This window comes from Nelusetta ayraudi, unplaced genomic scaffold, assembly GCF_046127955.1.
Source record: "Nelusetta ayraudi isolate G7.1 ecotype Tasmania unplaced genomic scaffold, CSIRO-AGI_Nayr_v1 ptg000023l, whole genome shotgun sequence".
NCBI classification, from domain to species: domain Eukaryota; kingdom Metazoa; phylum Chordata; class Actinopteri; order Tetraodontiformes; family Monacanthidae; genus Nelusetta; species Nelusetta ayraudi.
In genome coordinates, this window is record NW_027466073.1 from 360,177 (window position 1) to 379,018 (window position 18,842).

General features: G+C 45.5%; 1 protein-coding gene across 1 annotated transcript; it reads right to left on the reverse strand.

The window, feature by feature from the left end:
* Positions 1–6,956: 6,956 nt before the first annotated feature.
* On the reverse strand, positions 6,957–18,460 carry lrp3 (low density lipoprotein receptor-related protein 3). Its single transcript, XM_076028411.1, has 7 exons — positions 18,256–18,460; positions 15,158–15,293; positions 14,620–14,825; positions 13,464–14,080; positions 11,494–11,975; positions 9,992–10,124; positions 6,957–9,289 (listed from the first exon to the last, which is right to left on the reverse strand). The coding sequence occupies exons 1-7, from the start codon at positions 18,314–18,316 to the stop codon at positions 8,405–8,407; spliced, it is 2,520 nt and encodes an 839-aa protein (XP_075884526.1). The 5' UTR covers positions 18,317–18,460; the 3' UTR covers positions 6,957–8,404.
* Between the last annotated feature and the right edge of the window lie 382 nt (positions 18,461–18,842).

The following is an 18,842-nucleotide window of genomic DNA, read 5'->3' on the forward strand; positions in this document are numbered from 1 at the left end:
ATGTGGCTTCACCGTAAAAGAGGAAGAGTTTGTAACTCAGCAATACCGGGGCTGATCCACATTCAGTTAGCCTGATTTGGCCTCTTTGATTTATTATAATGAGCACTTGGGCTTTTTCTTTTCTTTTTTGATGTAATGCTTTTCAAGAGCCACAATGGCTTATTACAAGCTGAGAATGCTGACAAGGCATAAAGGCAGCACTGACCAGGAGCACAGTTCAGCTCAGTCGTTGTCTGTCATCCGGTCAGCTACAAATTCAAGAAATAACATTTAGAATAGAATAGAATTGAAAAGAATAAAATAGAATAGAATGCCTTCATTGATATCACATTGGGAGAAAAAAAAATGCACAAATACAGCAACAACATAGTGCAAAAGAAGGAACATGTTATTAATTGAAAGAACTAAAGAAATATAACATTTGTTGTAACTGAGACAATATTATATCTCAGACAAATCTGTTAATTTGTCTTTTTCTATCCATTCATCCATTTATCCATCCACCCGCTTCCTCCTACACTCAAGGGTTGTGGGAAAGTCTCACAATACACACACACACACACACACACACACACACACACACCTATGGACAATTCAGCTCACATGCATGTTTTTGGACTGTGGAAGGGAGCAGAGAGCCTGGACAGAACCCACGCAGACTCCTGGAGAACATGCAAACTCCACACAGGAAGGCCCAACGAGACCCCGGGAATCGAACCCGCAACCCGCTTGCTGTGACGCCGACAGCCAGTGAATCCCCTTCATCCCCACTGCGCTTTATGCAAACACAAGGGTGTGTGCTTTTTCCAGCTTCACCCCCTCTACAAATAATACACTATAACTGCCAACTCAGGATATTTTTACGTGTACTTTTACAGCCACTGCTGCCTTCATGAGGTAGTTGTCGTATGTGTATATGTGAAGATGGAGGTATTAGTCGAGCCTGTGATTGAACAAACACAGCAGCTAAGTTCTAATATGAGTCTAAATGCAAAAGGTCCAGCACTTTGAATTAATCTTGAGTTTTGCTATTAATGTTTGTCAAGACACATTAAACAATTCTGTGTAACACAAAAAGACAACCAGCTGTTTTATTTTTAATTCAAAGGAACTGAATGTGTCGAGGGCACACTGTACTTCAGACTGAATCATTTACACATTGATCTCCACTTCATAGTCAAGTACGAGAGACAAAAACACCCCCCGACAAACGAGAAAGAGAAAACTGTGTTGATGGAGTTGTAGCCCCATGTTGTAGTTGAAGCTCCCAATTAAAAACATAATAAAAGACATTAAACTAATACTGCTGCATTATTTGATGTTTAAACCGTCCAACCTTTTCACCTCAGCAGTATTTGCAAACTCTTCCTCTCTGAATCTGTCATGTTGTGCTCCTTTGGTCACCAGTTGGATTCAGGTTCTGCCTCGGAAGAGAAAACCTGATCTTCTGGTCAAGCCATTCTTTTGGCAGTTTAGAACTTTCTTTATCGTCATGATTCAAATAGCCATACAGTTCCAAGGGTTTTACTTGATTGATTTTAAGCTTATTATTTTTTTTGGTTTAGTATTTATTAGAGCTGGTGAGTCGTGACCCACTTTCGGGTCTCAAACCTGTTTTGATTGGTTTGCGGCTTCCTAGGCAGTTTAAAGTTAAAAGTCCCAGTGATTGTCACATCCCGAAGGATGCAAAAGTTGTCCTCTGCATTTGACCCATCATCCACTGGGGGAGCGGTGGGCAGCAGCAGTGCTGCACCCGGGAATCATTGGGTGATGTAACCCGCCAGTTCCAACCTCAAATACTGAGTGCCAAGCAGGGAGGCAACGGGTACCATTTTTACAGTCTTTAGTATGACTTGGCCGAGGATCGAACCCACAACCTACCGGTCTCAGGGCTGACACTATACCACTAGACCACTGAACTGGTCCCTTGCCTTTTTTTTTTATTGAAAAAATGTTTGGCATTTTATTTTGCTGGTCACACAATTCAATATAATAATTTCAATAATTTATTTACTAGACACGATAAAAAGTGGGCTAACGTTTTTATTTTTGTGAAATAAATTTCTTGAAGGTCTCCCAGTCTTTCATCTGGTCTAAAACCACAATTCTAAATTATTTCTGCTGCCGCCACCATGCTCCACCGTGGAAATGCTGTTGCTAAATGTGCCATGTTGTTGTTTTTGTTTTTTTTATGACAGTCATTCCAAAACAGGTGATTGCTCCTTGCTTTTTGGCAGAAATGTTTTGCACAGCTTTGTACGAACACAGATCTCCTTGGATGCTGCAATTCAGTCTGATAGTCTTGTCTAAATAGCCCATGATGTATGCGTTGAGTTCAAGGTGTGTTGTTAATGTCAGATGCAGTCAGTAAACTCTCTTTTATAGTTCATCACAAGCAGGTTGCACCTCACCTTTAACTGTCAAAGTTTGAAGCAGGTTGTCAAATGCAAACATTGCTTGTATTACATTAATATTTGACTGTTAGTCTGTTCCATTTCTAAAAAAAAATAGAAAACAGAAATGAAAATGAAGAATGTCAATGTATTTCTATTGACATAGAAAATGTCAATGTTTTTGTGTTTAGTTAAATAGTTTGATAAAATGATAAAAACACTTTTTCAACACTAAATTGTTAATGTAAGTGCATATTGTAAGTACATTAGCAATCTGTGGAAGGCAGCTATGTCACATCATATTGGCCTCCGACTAACAGCTAACTAATGAATAAATAAATACATTTGGATAGAGCAAAAATGTGCAGTGGTCATATCCATCTGGTGCAACGGCTTCATCCAGACATGAAGCCAGCTCCTGAAAGCAACTTATTGACCGTCAGTCAGCTAATGCTCTTGAGCCCTAATGCACAGCTTCCTGTCCTAACAGAAGAACACAGGAATCAGACTACACAAAACATTTGAACACAGAGGCTTGAATCATCTCTGGCTTAAGGAAAATAAAGTCAAATGATACAAATTATTCACTCTGTGTTGATGTTCATGTTCCTGTCAGAATCGTCATCCAAATCCAAATCCATCCACCCATTTTCTTTCACTGAATTTGAGGTTGCAGGGGTGTTGGGAGCTATCCAAGGTGTCCCGGGTGTGGGCTTACACCCTGGACCCCGTCAGTTCATTGCTCATGCTCACACCTGCAGACAGTTTAGAGTTTCCCATTAGTCTTTAAAGTGCATGTCTTAAATCTGTGTGGTTCCAAGCTGTGTTTACTCAAAGGAACCCACACGACACGTAGGGACGGCACTGCTAATGGCCTCAACACTGTGTCCGCTTAATCCTCACTTAAAATTCTTAAGTGCACATTGTATCCATTTTCAAATTTCAGCAATCCTGTTCCCAACTTAATGATTATCATTGTTTTTGCTTGGCTTTCTCAGGCCATGATTGCAAAACACTACTCAAGAACATTGACTAGTCAAAAGTATTTCAAATTGGGCTTAAAAGTGTAAAGGGATTGCTCCTATATAGCGCTTTCAAGCACCTTCACACACTTTACAATGACCTCTCATTCACCCCCACATCAATAGGTGGCTGCTGCCATGCAAGGCTCTCCATTGGGAGCAATTAAGGGTTAAGTGGACACAACAACAGACAGGGATGGCGCGGGATTTGAACCGGCAACCTCTCGGTCAGTGGACGACTCGCTCTACCTCCTTAGCCACAGTCGACCTAATATTTGGAGAATTGGAGAAGAAACAGTGATATCAAGTGGTCACCATTTAGATTGCAGGGCTCACCCTCCCTCCCCCAAGCTTGCCAGTAAGGTACGGTGTACCTTCACGGGAACTGCTCAACTGATAGGACGACCAAGTTACTTGAACTGCGTGTATGTACTTTTAGTAATGTGTTTATGGGCAGTCTATATTAAGATTTTACAAATATAAAAATCCTAAATCGGGGCAAATTTTACACACTGGACCTTTAAGTAGGGCAGGCATTGAAAAAGGTTGCTTTAATTCATTTTTTCCCCCACATCCCTCTTAAAGCTTCATTCATCCAAAGATTTAGATGTAGACAAACCTGAACATTGTTTAGTATTCTTCGTAACTGACCTTTAAAACACACACACACACACACACACACACACACACACTCATAGAATTGAAAAAAAATATTTTATTTCTGAAACTCCAATGCCATAAAAATCCCAGAGACTCCTGATACAGTGGTGCACTACAAATCTATTACAGTCAGTGGTACCAATCACATGTCACATTAGTGATCCAAAGCCCATGCCCAGTCACACAGACACATCTAATCCCTTTCTAATAATGCAAACCACAAATGTGAGAGTGTTAACCCTATTTACAGCAAAAATCCATTAAGGCATCTTTATACACTTCTGTACAGACTACAGAAAAACATGAGGACAGACATTCTGCAGATATGTCGCATGTGACAGCAGCGAGACTTCTGTTCAAGAGCACGCCAGGCTTCAAAATGAAGTGTTGGAAAAAGGCACAATGAAAAAAGAAAAAAGACAGAAAAACTGAAAGAACCCTGTTGTCTTGCTGTCCACATCTTGGAAATGATAAATGAAAAAAAAAAAAAAAATCATAGCTCTTAACCTAACCAAAGTCCAGGTGTGATCTCTAATGGCACATTACACATAGCAGCTTAATGAGAAGAAAGCATGAGGTGCAAGGGTCATGGCACATTTAGCAGGCTAAAAGTAAAAAGCTGAGTTCACTTTGTTTAAAGAAGCATTACAGTGCACATGGAAAACTGGCAGCATTTTGGAGCACGTCATTCTCCGCTGTCCCCTGTCGTGTCACCTGATAAATATATTAATGCAGTAGCAGAGGCAGAAACTAAAAAAAAAAACACTATTGTGTGTTTGTATATATATATATTTTTTATATATAATTGAAAATAATAATTTTCAATAAAAATTTAAATTGTAATTAGAAGCAAGTAAAGGGTCATCACTTATGTCCAGCATATTGAAAATATCCGTTAAGTCGTTCAGTACCTTCTGGGAGGGGGGGGAAAGAAATCTTTGACATTGTGCCATTTCACGTTCCACAGTATAGATATATGACTCTAGAATCAATTAAACCGGCAGCTCAGACATCCACAGGGAGTAACTGGGCAGCAGCAGTAAGGCTGGAATATTCTGAAGTAAATGCTCTCTACAACATTTCCTGGCACGCGAGACTCGAGTTCATTCAAGGTGCAAAGGAGTTCCCCTGGAGGAGAGTTCACTCATCAATAATAACACCAATAAAGAGAGCGAGAGGGCCGAGTTAAAGGCCTGTCATTACATTTGGATTCTCAACCTGTGTCGACAAGTTAGAAGTAAAAAAAATTAAAAAGCTTTTGAAGTGTACAGTATTTGACAAGAGTGTTATTCTTAATGCAAAAGTAACTTTGATTGGTATCATCTGAAATACGTGCGTGTGACATTGCTGTGATTGATTTTTAGCTATGCTTCACCATATTAGTATTCCCAATTCTAAACGCTTAATGAAAACACACTTCAAATTTGGCTCTGATTTGTCTTCTTAGAGTGGCTTTAAGGAACCGGTAGCCCGCTGGCTTTGCGGAACTTAGCACCCCCTTTTGGACGAAAGTGGTTGTGACACCAGCGCCCTCTGCTGTCAGAGACTTTTGCTTGCACGCAGCGTACTCATCCTGCCATATGTGCATTTGTTTTGGAGGCGAATGAAAGTCACGGAAATATTTCACAATGAGTGTTTGATGAATATTTGAATCTGACGCCAAAATATTACTAAATGCAAAATGTAAAGACGGCGACACAAACTTTGACTGTTGCCATTCATACAGCTGAGTGAACCAAGTTAGTCTCTGTACGGGCTAACCACAATGTGTTTCCAACTGACAAGCTTTAGACTGGAGCTGGGATCTACTTGACAAGGCCAAATAAATAAGGTTTTCGCAAAAAAGCAAACTGCAATATAGACTCACTGGCCACTTTATTAGGTACACCTCACTAGTCTAGTCTTGCCCTCAGAACTGCCTGAGCTCTTGTGGCATACTTTCAACAAGGTCCTCAGAGATCTTGGTCCATATTGACACGATGGACGTTGCGGCTGATTTGTTGGCTGCACGTCTATAATGAATGCGGTTTCCGTCCTGATTGCGGAAAGCTGGGCTAGCTCTACGCTCTCAAACAGATGCTCGAGGGTTCATGGAAGTTCACCCCGACCGGTCCACATGTGCTTTGCAGATTTGGAGAAGGAGTCCGACAAGGGATCCCATTGCATCTTGTGGGAAGTACTCCAGGAGTACGGGGCCCGGGGTCCTCTGTTCAGGGCTGTTTAGTCCCTGTATGATTAGAGCAGCAGTCTGGTTCGCATTGCCAGCAGTAAGTCAGACTTGTTCCAAGTCTGTTTTAGGCTCTGGCAGGGCTGCCCTCTGTCACCGGTTCTGTTCATTATTTTTATGGACAGAATTTGTCGGCCCAGCCAGGGGCGCGAGGGGGTCCGGTTTGGGAACCACATGATTGCGTCTCTGCTTCTTGCAGATGATGTGGTCAAGTTGGCTTCATCGAGCCAGGACCTTCAATGCCTGCTGGGGCGGTTTGCAGTTGAGTGTGAAGTGGCTGGGATGAGAATCAGCACCTCCAAGTTCGAGGTCATGGCCCTCAACTGGAAAAAGGTGGCTTGTTCTCACCAGAGCCCCTGCAGATGGAGGAGTTCAAGTATCTCTTGAGGGTCTTGTTCACATATATAAAGCAGATCTCCCATTCCACCACATCCCAAAGATGCTCTATAGGATTGAGATCTGGTGACTGTGGAGGCCATTGGAGAACAGTCATGTTCTAGAAAACCAGTCTGACATGATATGAGCTTTGTGACATGGTGCATTATCCTGCTGGAAGTAGCCGTCAGGAGATGGGCACATTGCGGCCACAAAGGGATGGTCAGCAACAACACATAGGCTGTGGTATTTAAACAATGGTCAATGCCTTGAACCAGGTGTGGTCTTCTTCTACTGTAGCCCATCTTGTTCATGGTCCAACGTGTTGTGCATTCAGAGACGGTCTTCTCCACTCCTTCATAGTAATGAGTGGCTGTTTGAGCTATTGTTGCCTTGCTATCACCTCAAACCAGTCTGCCCATTCTCCTCTCACCTCTCACTTCAACAAGGCTTTTTCGTCCACACAACTGCCACTCACTGGATATATTTTCTTGTTCAGACCATTCTCTGTAAACCCCAGAGATGGATGTGCATGAAAATCCCTGCAGATCAGCAGTTTCTGTAATATTTAAGAGTTGCTTGTCTGTCACCAACAACAATACCATGTTCAAAGTCACTTGAATCCCCTCTCGTGCCCATTCTGATGCTCGCTTGGAACTTCAGCAAATTGTCTTCACCATCTAAACGCATTCAGCTGCTGTCGTGTGATTGGCTGATTCGGTATTCATGTTAACAAGCAAGCAGGTGTACCAAAGTGGCCAGTGAGTGTACGGCTCAGTAGCAAAAACGGTGGGTGAAATAATGCTATTTCACAGAATCTCTTGTTTCTTTTTACTTGGCAAAGACAAAGTGAAAGTAGTGACTGCCTGCAGTAAACCAATTTGTCTGAGTTTGCAGGGATTTGAACCTGGTCAGCAGTCTTTTTTGCTAAGGGTTTAATTTCCTGCCACAGGAAAATGTAAAAAAAAAAAATATTTAACATGATTCAGGGATCTCGACGTTGTTACATGCTGTAAATTGCTGGAAGTCCCTTTAGAATTTTCCTTTAGTTACCAGTCACTACTTACCAAAAAATAAGTTGAAGCCTAAACAAGTACTAACGATGTCATCAGATTTGTTATTAAATGTTCTAAAAATAATTCACTAAACGTCAGCTCATTTAATTACGTGGGTAATAAGACAGAGATCGTTGTCTTCTAACTTTATAGGCCTTGATGGTTCACAGTATAAAGCGGTGCAAAATGGCTCTTTTTAAAAAGGCGGCTTTGGCATTTTTGAGAGGACATGCGGCCTGGATAGTTTTGGTTACTGGAGCAGGTTTGCGTGGAGCAGGAGCGCAGGACTGCAGCAGGCTTTCTTCGACTGAAGTCAGAGGCAAATCCACCCAAAGGGAAATAAGCGTCACCGCAAAGAGAGACGGGACTTTACAGCGAACCTCAAAACCAATTCTACACAAAACTGGGTAAGCACATAAATCCTGAACGTCGGAGTGAACTGTCTCTTTAACATTCGGCTTAACAATAGAGATTCACTGTACAGCATAGACAGAAAGCGCTGGTTTCAATAATCAAAGGAGCTTTTGTGCAAATGTGGATTGGTAAGCGTTCAGAGGGTCGCTCACGGACCTGAGCGTCTTTGTTATTTTACATCACCTCCTCGGTGTTTCCTCTCTTGGAGGTGGAGGTGGAGGAGCATCGCGGGGGTGGCATCTTCCACCCACCACACTCTTAGCAGGGTGTCGATGCTGAACCTCCCCCCTCATCACTGAAGGTCCTGCTCAGCCTGCTGAGTCTCCTCTTGCCACGCCTCCTTCTGCTGGGCACTCCAGCAGTAAGGGGGTCCTTTGCTTTCACGGAGGAAAAAGAAGAAGAAGAAGAGGAAGAGGAAGTAGAAGAAGAAGAAGAAGTAGAAGACGAAGACGAAGACGAAACAGGCTCCGGAGATAAAGCCACTTCCAGCCCCTGTGACGGAGGCTGGCTTGTAGAGGCCAGCTGGGAGGAGGGAGACCCCGGAGACAGAGGCCCTAAGGGGGAGTAGCGTCTCAGGGAAACACCCTGCAGGTTGACGGCAAACTCCAGGATCAGTTTCTTAGACGCCCAGGGGGCCACCGAGGGCTCCTGTGGAGAGGGCCCACTTTGATGAGGGGTGAGGGTCTCCCACTGTTGAGGCCTGATGCTTTCCCTGCTGAGAGGCGACGGTCCCGCCCCCTCGGCGCCGTCCTCTGACTGAAAGGAGACGGGCGAGGCCGGACTCTCCCGTGCATAGGGCCGCAACTCCATGCTGGCCAGGCAACAGGAGCCGGGAGTGGCGCCCAGAGCTCCCTCCTCGTCCCCGAGCCCGGCCCCGGACCTGGGACTGGCCCGGGTCCCCGGCACGCTCACCGTCCGGTAGCTCTGAAGCCCCAGGGTGACCTGCGTGGGCCCGGGTGGGTCCAGGAGGAGGGCGTGGCCCCGCGTCCGCGGCCCCCGGGCGTTGAACAGGCGAGTCCACAGGTGGCTGAGGCGCCGACGGGAGGAAGATGAGGAGGAGGAGCTGCTGCTGCTGCTGCGGCGCGTCGAGTGACGCCGGATCTGTCTGCGCATCGCCAGGCGCAGGTTCTGCAACACGGAGGCCTGCGAGGACACATCGATGCTTTAGCGGTTTAGAGCCACTGTACGGTGGCAGGCTAATGCTAATGTACTGTGAGACGTCAGGTGTGTGGTGAAAAAATTGTACAATTTCAGTTAATTGGTCGAATTAAGATAAAAACAATTCCATTGAGGAGTGACTGTGCATTAAAACAGCGGTTCTCAACTGGTGGAGTCTCAGGACCCACATTTTTATCCTTTTAATGAAGTTGTGACACAATTTTTTCCCCCACAGCCCTCAAATTTATTCCACAAAAAATAAAAATGCCCAATTTCTAAATAAATTATTCTAATTACTTGAATGAAAATAAATGCCCAGCATTTTCTTTATAAATCAAAATCCTGGAGCTCCGCAACCCACTTTTGGGTCACGACCCACCAGTTAAGAAACGCTGCGTTCAGAAGAAATCTAATCTAAGTCCCTTAATTTAAAAAGAGTGAGTATAAGTAAATTCACAGACTATATTGTCATTATTAGGCTAAAAAGTGTAATTTCATATCATTTTTGTTTGGTGGTGTACGCGCCATGGGATTTTTTTCACTGTAAAAAATGTGCTGTGGCTCAAAAAAGGTTGAAAAACACTGTGCAGGTACAAATACAAGCGATCAGTTGCTAAAGCTGATTAAAGCATACAATGTTTTTTTTTTGGTTTTTATGTATCCAGTGTGTGTTGTGTTATCAACAACCTGGGCGGGGTTGTACACCGGGAAGTCCTCGACAGGAGGGATGAGGCCCTGAGCAATCAACTGGCCGTAGGAAGGCGGGGCTTCTCTCTCCACAAAGTCCGCCTCCATCTGAGTCATCTGGGTCTCGAAAGCTCTGCGAGAGAGACGAAAGCGAAAGAGAAGACGGACGCTGAGCACCTGCAGGGGGAGCCACGTTTCAGGAAACACACGCTGCACTTTGAAAGGACTTCTGCTAAACGCAACTGGCCCTGTTAGTACATACGTTGAGGTTTCAGGCTAACTCTGGCTACTTCCTGGTTACGTCATTTAACTCCTTCCTTACAGGCATATGTCAGTGCACGTATATACTTATATTGACGTTCACTCCTGTACAGGAGATGTCGTTTGACACACGAATGGACTATAAGAAAGCCATCCAGACTATCAATGAAGCCTTAAAATCCTCCGTATAAGTTAAATGTATGTGTTGATGATTTTTATCTTTGTCAATGTTGTTGAATTGCAATAAAGTTGAAGAAATAAAAACAAAGAGTGAACACCATTTTCATCACAGGCAAAAATAGACAAGGAGAACTTTTCTTTTAGTAGTATCTGATTTTGTTTTTTTTTTTTGAGCATCTGTATTCCTATTACAAGTAAATTTGTTTTTTAAATATCTGTTTGATAAATAAACATTTTTTTATATCTTTATTCTTGATATTAAAATAACAATTGTAGGGACGCATCAGCCTATCAGAACGAGCCGAGACACAGCAGCACGTAAGACGCCATGACGTCACGCTGGGAATATAAAAACTCTTTTCTATTGATTTTCTGGTCTTTATCTTTTTTCTTTTTTTTTTGAAAGATTAAAAGTCTGTCAAGTCCTGAAAAATGCACAATCCAAAAATTTATTATGAACTGTATTCCAGGTCACAGTCATCCTGCCAGCTGGTGTTTTTTTTTGTTTTGAAGTCTATGGGGAAAATGTGTTTTGAGCCTTATTTATGCGATTCTGGCTGCAGTACCTCGAGTGGCCACTGGGAAAAGAATTGACATTTAGCCAGTCTGCTGTTCAGTTTTTATGATCCATGTATGGTTTAGCATAGGGGTGGGCAAATTACGGCCCAGGGGCATATGCGGCCCGTTAAGATTTTTAATACGGCCCGCCGAACTTTAAGAAATTCAATTAATAGTAAGTAAGCAAAAAAAATGCTGTATTTCATCAATATTTTCAGTGTTTTAAGAGTAATTTTAATAAAGAGCTAAATACCTTGGGGCTTCAAAGACACATATTTTGTTGTAACTTTGCTTTCGTTCATTTTCAATTGACTTGAGAGCATAATTTTCACCAAAACACTCCATCAATCTGCTCCTGCCCCCGTCCGTCCATGTTTTAGAACCCATTGTGGCCCAACCATTCGAAAGGTTTGCCCAACCCTCGGTGTCGCCCCTGACCTCCAAGTGTGTCAATGCAGAGCAGAGCATAGCAGAGCAGAGCAGAGCGTCCTGGCGCCCCCTACCTGTACTCCCTGTTCCTGAGGGAGTGGAGTTTGAGCGCGCAGCCGAGCGCGATGACCAGCAGCAGGCTGCACACCAGGCTGCCGATCAGGGCGGCCGTGATGACTTTCCTGGGGACGGCGGCCAGGCAGTCCCTCTCGTCGCTGCCGTCCAGGCAGTCCTCCTGGCCGTCGCAGCGCCACGTCTCGAAGATGCACAGGTTGGTGCCGCAGTGGAAGTTCCCCGGCTGGCAGTCGAAGCAGTTCTTCTCGTCCGAGCCGTCCGGACACCTCTTCTGGTTGTTGCAGCGCTCCGAGGCCGGGTAGCAGCCCGTGGCTCCGCCCCCACCCCCCTCGCAGGGGAACTCCCCGCGGGGGCAGGCGGGGCAGCCCTCCTCGTCGCGGCCCGACGGGCAGTGCCAGTAGCCGTCGCAGCGCTGGCGCTCCGAGTAGCAGCCCTCATCGCCACCGCAGGGACGCTCGCCGGGGAAACAGTAACCTTTGACCTGGGAGACACGCACGGGAAGTGAACTCGAGGCAATACTCTCCTCCAGTTTTGCTTACATAGAAAACGTAAAACAGCGTTTCGCAACTCGTGGTTCGGGTGGGCTGTTGATTGGGTTGCAGCTCTGTGGGCAGTTTCCCCAGGTGTATACATACAGAGATACAAACAACCATTTGCTCTCTCACACACACCTTCGACAATTTAGAGTTTCCAATTGACCTCACATGCATGTTGTGAGGAGTGTGGGAGGAAGCCGGAGAACCCGGAGAGAAGCCACACAGACACAGGGAGACCATGCAAACTCCACACATGAAGGCCCCAGGCCGGGGATCAAACCCGCAACTTTCTTGCTAGGAGGCGACAGCGCAGTGTGTGTGTGTGTGTGTGGGGGGGGGGAATTTTGACAGATATTGGAATATACCAATAGTGACAAAAAAAGTGAATAATATTTTTTTAAAAATGTAATATTAGACAAGATGATCATAGAGAGATTTTAGTGACCATTAGTGACAATAATATATAATATATATTTTTTAGCTTTTTGAAAAAAATCGAGACCCCCTTAAAGTTTTGCTTTGAGACTTTCAATATTAATCGGGGGGGGGGGGTCCAACCAGCCAGGACCCCCTTATATTTCCTACGCTGCAACAGTGCTAACTGCTGCACCACCGTGTTGCCGTAACATCAATCCGTTTTTTTAAAACACCAGACAGTATCGATGGACCTCCTTCTGTCTTCGAGAGATGCGTCATCCTGTTGCTGGTGGAAACATGAACGTGCCTCATCATATTCATGTACATGCAGCACACCCTGCTCACTCCTCACAATCCTCCTTACTCATACCTGCGCTTGTGACCACATCAGCCTCGTCCTTCAGAATCTACAATGCATCCACTTCAAACTCCTCTCACTCACACACAGGCCCACACAACCCTAACCCCGTTCCACCAACACCACTCCTCTCACCATTCCCGTCACACCATTATACAGACCAAGGACAAAACCCTGCGGAGCGCGAGCCCTCTCTGCTGCTGAAATCTGTTCTCTTCAGTGCAAATGATTTTTGTTTCTTCCCACTTGATAATTTGGTTTTCACCACAGCAGTGATCGGCTATCGCTGCCTCTTTTTTTTTTTTGTCATCTTGTTTTGATTTTTCCTTTCCTTTTATGTTTGTTCATTCCTTGGTAACATCGGCTGATAAGACACGTTCCCCACCAACACCGGGGTGGCGCTTCTCTGAAGAAGACAGAAGAAAGCGCGTCGAAACTTTCAAGTATTTAAAAAAAAAAAACTTTTTATACCTAACATATATTAGAAAATGGAGAAAAGCATTGAAAACATAAAAGCTAAATGGGGCTATAGTGAACATGAGGCGCTTTATCGGCCGGTGCCTGATACTAAATTCACATTTAGCATCGAGAGGATGACGGGCAGCAGAGCTCAAATAGGTTTCGTGGTTATCATGCGAGACCAAAACATCGGCAGTACCTGGTAGGTGGCGTTGAAGCCGTGCCCGGGGCTGTGGAGCTGGGCCAGGTACAAAACGCTCATCTGGCCGTGGCTGGATTCCAGCAGCGCCGGGCGCCTGTTGTTGTGGTAGGACAGCACCTGCAGGAGGCGCTCCGCCCGCTGGAGCAGCCCGTCGTAGACGTGCAGCGAGTCCCCGGGGCCGAGGCGCAGGTCCAGCTGCAGCACGATGGGCTTGGGGTCCTGCGTGTCCAGCAGCCAGGAGCAGCGCAGCTCCGAGGCGGCGCTCCTGTTGGGCCGGAAGAAGTCGGGCGAGGCGAAGGAGCCGTAGAAGTTGCCCAGGCGTTTGCCGCAGGCGGTGTCGGGGCAGCCCAGCTCGTCGGCGCCGTCGGGGCAGTCGCGGGCCCGGTTGCAGCGCAGGGCGGCGGGCAGGCAGCGGGTGGACTGAGCCTGGGTGCAGGGCACGGAGCCCGGGGGGCAGAGGCCCGGGGGGGCCTCGGTGGGGGGCGGCCAGCAGCTGCGCTCGTCGGTGGCGTCGCCACACTCGTCCTGACCGTTACACCTCCAGGAGCGGGGGAGACACTTCCCGTTGCCGCAGAGGAACTCGTCCGGCTGGCAGCTGCTCTGACCCAGGTGACCTATGGTGGGGGTGGGCGGGGTGAACACCAAGTGGCGGGATTTTAAAACCAAGAAGCTGCTGCTAATGTCTACAGGGTCATCATGCGACCCTGTACACTGTGAGGACCCTGTCATGTGATACAGGGTCATCACAGTACGACACAGTATGACAAGTGCAGCATCTCGCTGCAGGACACACACACACATGCACACACACACACACACACACACAAATATTGAAATCAAACACACAATAACCTTTTTACATTGAGAAGGTTAAATAAAATTTAAAAAAAACATAAATAAATAAAAATATAATAATGAATGTAAATAATAAAACAACAACAACAACAACAACAACTCATAAAAACCCTTCTAAAAACTTGATGTTAAAGTGGAAATAAGGTGTTACAGCATGTCCTGCCTTTCACATTGCTCATATTGTTTCTTAGAGCAATAATATTGGTATTATAACAGAGAAGGAAAATATGTATTTTTTATTTTTACTCATTATACCTTTCAGATTATGACACATACTGTGACAGAGGACCCAGTTTACCTCTGATGTAGGAGAGGCGGAAGCCTTGCGCCTGCCCGCTGCTGTTGGGCTGAGAGTGGAAATAGAGCCACACCCGCCCCCTGGTGGAGAAGAAGGGCGGCGGCATCTCGGAGCCACACAGCCTGGACTCCCCGTTCCATGTGGGGCTCAGCACCAGCCAGTCGCCGGAGCAACTTCCGGACTCGGCCACGTCGAAGTTCCGGAAACTGCAGCAAGAACGCAGACGGCATCGTTCCAGTCAGTGGTGTGGTCTATGTCAGTGTTTCTCAACTGGTGGTGGAAATAGAGAAAATATCAATAGAGATGTTGTCCATCTATTTTGCTGGACACACAACTCAATTCAAAATAATTGATTTACTAGACATGACAGACAGTGGGCTCGCGTTTTTATTTCTGTGGAATAAATTTGTACCGCGGCTTCATAATAAGGCCCCGAGACTCCCACCAGTTGAGAACCACTGCATCAGAACAAACCAGACTCCAGCGCTGGTTCCAGTGGTCAGCCAGCAGCGGCTGCCTGCGTGAGCCTGAGCGCTACCTGATGGTGATGACCTCTCCCTGTCCCCCCTGGATGTGCCAGCTGCAGTTGACTCCAGGTGGGTAGTTTAAAGGCCAGGCGGGGCTGTAGATGACCCCCCTCCGCTCCGCGTGCACCTCCACTCGCTCGGTGCAGGCTGGTGCGGGACAGAGACACAGAGCCAGTCAGACTTTCACTGTTGAAAGGAGCTCGTGCTCCGGTCGAGACGGCGGTGACAGAAATATGACTCAGCGCGAGCCACCTTTATATCTAGTTTCAACGCAGGCAGGAGGTGGAGCTCTAAAAACATTTGAAAAGGCATTCCAGGCAACGACTTTATCATAGCACAAGCTGGAAGTAAGAAACGTTCTCTCACTTTGTCTGCTAGACATCTAACTCTTCTCATCAGTGTTAGTGGCATCGCCTGATCAAGCAGACAGAGGAAGGCAGAGCATTCACTGCACACGCAGTGCACTCTTGCTGATTATGTGTGTGTGTGTGTGTGTGTGTGTGTGTGCGTGTGTGTGTGTGTGAGAGAGAGCGAGAGAGAGAGAGAGAGAGAGAGGGGGCGGGGGAGAGAAGGAGAGTGAGAGAGAGGGAGGGAGAGAGAGAGAGAGAGAGAGAGAGAGAGAGAGGGAGAGGGAGTGAGAGAGAGCGAGAGAGAGACAGAGAGACAGAGAGAGAGAGAGAGAGAGAGAGAGAGAGAGAGAGAGAGAGAGAGAGAGGCAGGTGAAGCAGTCAAGTCAGCAGAAGTCAGAGGGAGGTGAGAAATCACTACTATCTCACCAGTGGATATTGACAGGCTATCACTCTTTTCTGTCCTTCACAGTTCTCACACGCTTTGTACACACATACAGTATATCCAGAGGTGGGAAATAACAAAGTACAAATACTTCACTCCTGTACCTGAGTAGAGTATATGTTTAAAATCTATTGAGGTAGATTATAAACACTTTATAGTTGTAGATTATATTATTTGTATCTGTACTTTACTTGAGTGTTTCTTTTTCTGATGACTTTCTACTTTTACTCACCACATTTGTTCACAAATATCTGTACTTTCCCCTACTTACATTGGGGGAAAAAAGATGCTTGTTAGCTTTGTGTTTAAAAGTGTTAGAGATGGAAATTCTTTTAAAAGAAATTCACTCAGTATTATAGTTGTTGTTGCTTAAAGTGAAGCTACTTGAACGATACTGTTGTGTAGTTAAACATAAAAGTGACATAAAAAACACAAAAGAAAATAACATTGGCTATTGCAATTAAGAGTGTAAACATCCAATAATGGTTCATTGGTCACAGGTATGACTGATTACAGTTTGATTGTGCCGCAGTTGAAAAAGGAAAAAAAACTATAATATTGAGAGTACAAAAGGTTTTTTTTTTTGCACTTTTGTAAAATTAACAACAAATGTGTTGTTTCATTAATTGCAAAAAAAAGGTAATTTTTCCTTTTCATTTCATTTCAGTACTTTTCAGAACTTGTACTTTCTTACTTTTACTTAAGTAAAAGAGCTGAATCAGTACTGTTGCTTTTACCTGAGTATTTCCTTCTTCTTCCTTTTTTACATCAGTATACATCATTTTTCTTAAGTACAGGATATGAATTCTTTGCCACCTCTGCACACACACAGACACACACACTCACACACACACACACACACACACACAGAAGCACATACTTTTCACAGAAGCACATACTTTTCACAGAAGCTAGTTATAAATGCTGTGTGTGACTTGAGTAGGAAGAAAAGAGTTGTTTCTACACAGCGTTGTCTTCTCAAACCATTACATTAGCGCGTCCGTTCGTGGGTTGTCCCGTGTGGATTGTCAACTAGCGTCACGCTTGTCCATTGTCAACTTGACAAGAAACACATTGGCCGATAAACCAACAATTAAGATGACCATTACTATTGTAACGACAACAACAACAGCGATCGACTAAAGAATCCACTTCAAACATCTCCAGGTCCTGCAGCCACCCGTCCGTAAACAGAACCTGTGCGTTCTGCAGTGATCTGGAGTTGCTGGACACTTTGTACACTCACAGGTAAAATCATATAATCATCAACGCAATGCTCCTCATAGTTTGGTAACAGGTTTACAGTAACATCTGCTGACCACTCAGAATGTACAGTATTGTCCTTCAACTGTTCATTTTTTTTGGAGAGAAAATGAAACTGAGGTACTTGGAGTACTGAGGCTCAGAGATCCATCCAGGGGCTGCGATCCTTGGTGTGCGAGTGTCGGGTCTACCTACTGGCATTTTGTGACAAGGGTGTCAAACAAGTTCAAGTGATTTGTATCACGGTGTGTGTGTGTGTGTGTGTGTGTGTGTGTGTGTGTGTGTGTGTGTGTGTGCAAAGTGTACACCCTTGTCAAGGTGTATTGCTTTTCTCTCTCTCTCTCTCTCTCTCTCTCTCTCTCCCACATACACACACACACACACACACACACACGCACACACACACACACACACACACACACACACACACCCTATCTCCTATCTTCCACACTGGTCGCCTGCTTATTTCTCTTAACACCCTTCGACTTTATTCTCGAGCCTGTTAAGTGCCGGCCATAACAATAGAGGGGGTGGGGAGATGGTGGAGGAGGTGGGGGTGCGGGTGCGGGAACCGAGCAGGGGGTTGACTGACTGACTGCAGAGGAGGAGTGATGTCATGCTGATGGCAGCATCACATTTGTGAGGTAGCCACCATGTTTCCACACAAACCCTGATCGTTTACCCACCACAGATCGATCACCATAGAAGGTCCCCACAGACACAGCGGCGGTCGCATCTTCTCACCCTCAACACATCACAAAAGTCAACACAACCACGTCTTCATTTGTCCCTTTAACAGGGAGATGCTGGATATAGCATGCAACACAGAGCCCCTGTACGGGGTGTGAACGTCCATTCTTCTGTCCCGACACTATCGCGTGTATGAGACGCGATATTAGACGCCAGATCTTTTGTTGGTGGCTATGATCTCGCAACAAACACGCACACCCAGGAGGATGAGAGAGCCCGTGGAAACACACATCCCCGGCAGTGGAGACGCTCTGTTGTTGTTGCTGCTGCTGCTGCTGCTGCTGCCGCTGTGGCTGTTTCTCACCTGCACAGAGCGAAGTGGAGCGGAACCACAGCAGTCCGAGCAGCAGCTCCGTCAGACCCATGGTCCTCCGGGGACTCCCGCTACGATCCGGGACACGGTCTCATCCACGTCGGTGTCCTCCAGCATCTGCTTTCCGCTCAGAGGATGGTGATGGTGAGGGCTCCTCTCTGCGGGAAGGCATCATGTCCTTAGCAGCGAACCAACAGGAGTCAAGTCGGCGGCAGTTAACAACAAGCGCTTCCGGTCAAGTTGCAGCACAAGATCAATCTTCGACAATTAACGCATTTAGAGGATTACTGTACACGTGTGTGACAAATTATTCTTTACGAACAGTGTGGGATGTATTTTAGTCCACAATAAAAACACAAGTTACCGTCGTTTGATAACACACCGGATGTATAATTACATATGCATACACAAACTGTAGGCGTAGTTGCTCAAGTGGATTATACCTAGTTTGCAAATCTGAAAATAGATAATATAGCTAGGATCTATCTTCTATTCTATTTATTTTTCTTTGGGATGGGTCAGGCTCCATCAGACCCCTGTGACCCTGACCTCAGGAAGAAGTGGGTATTGAAAATGAT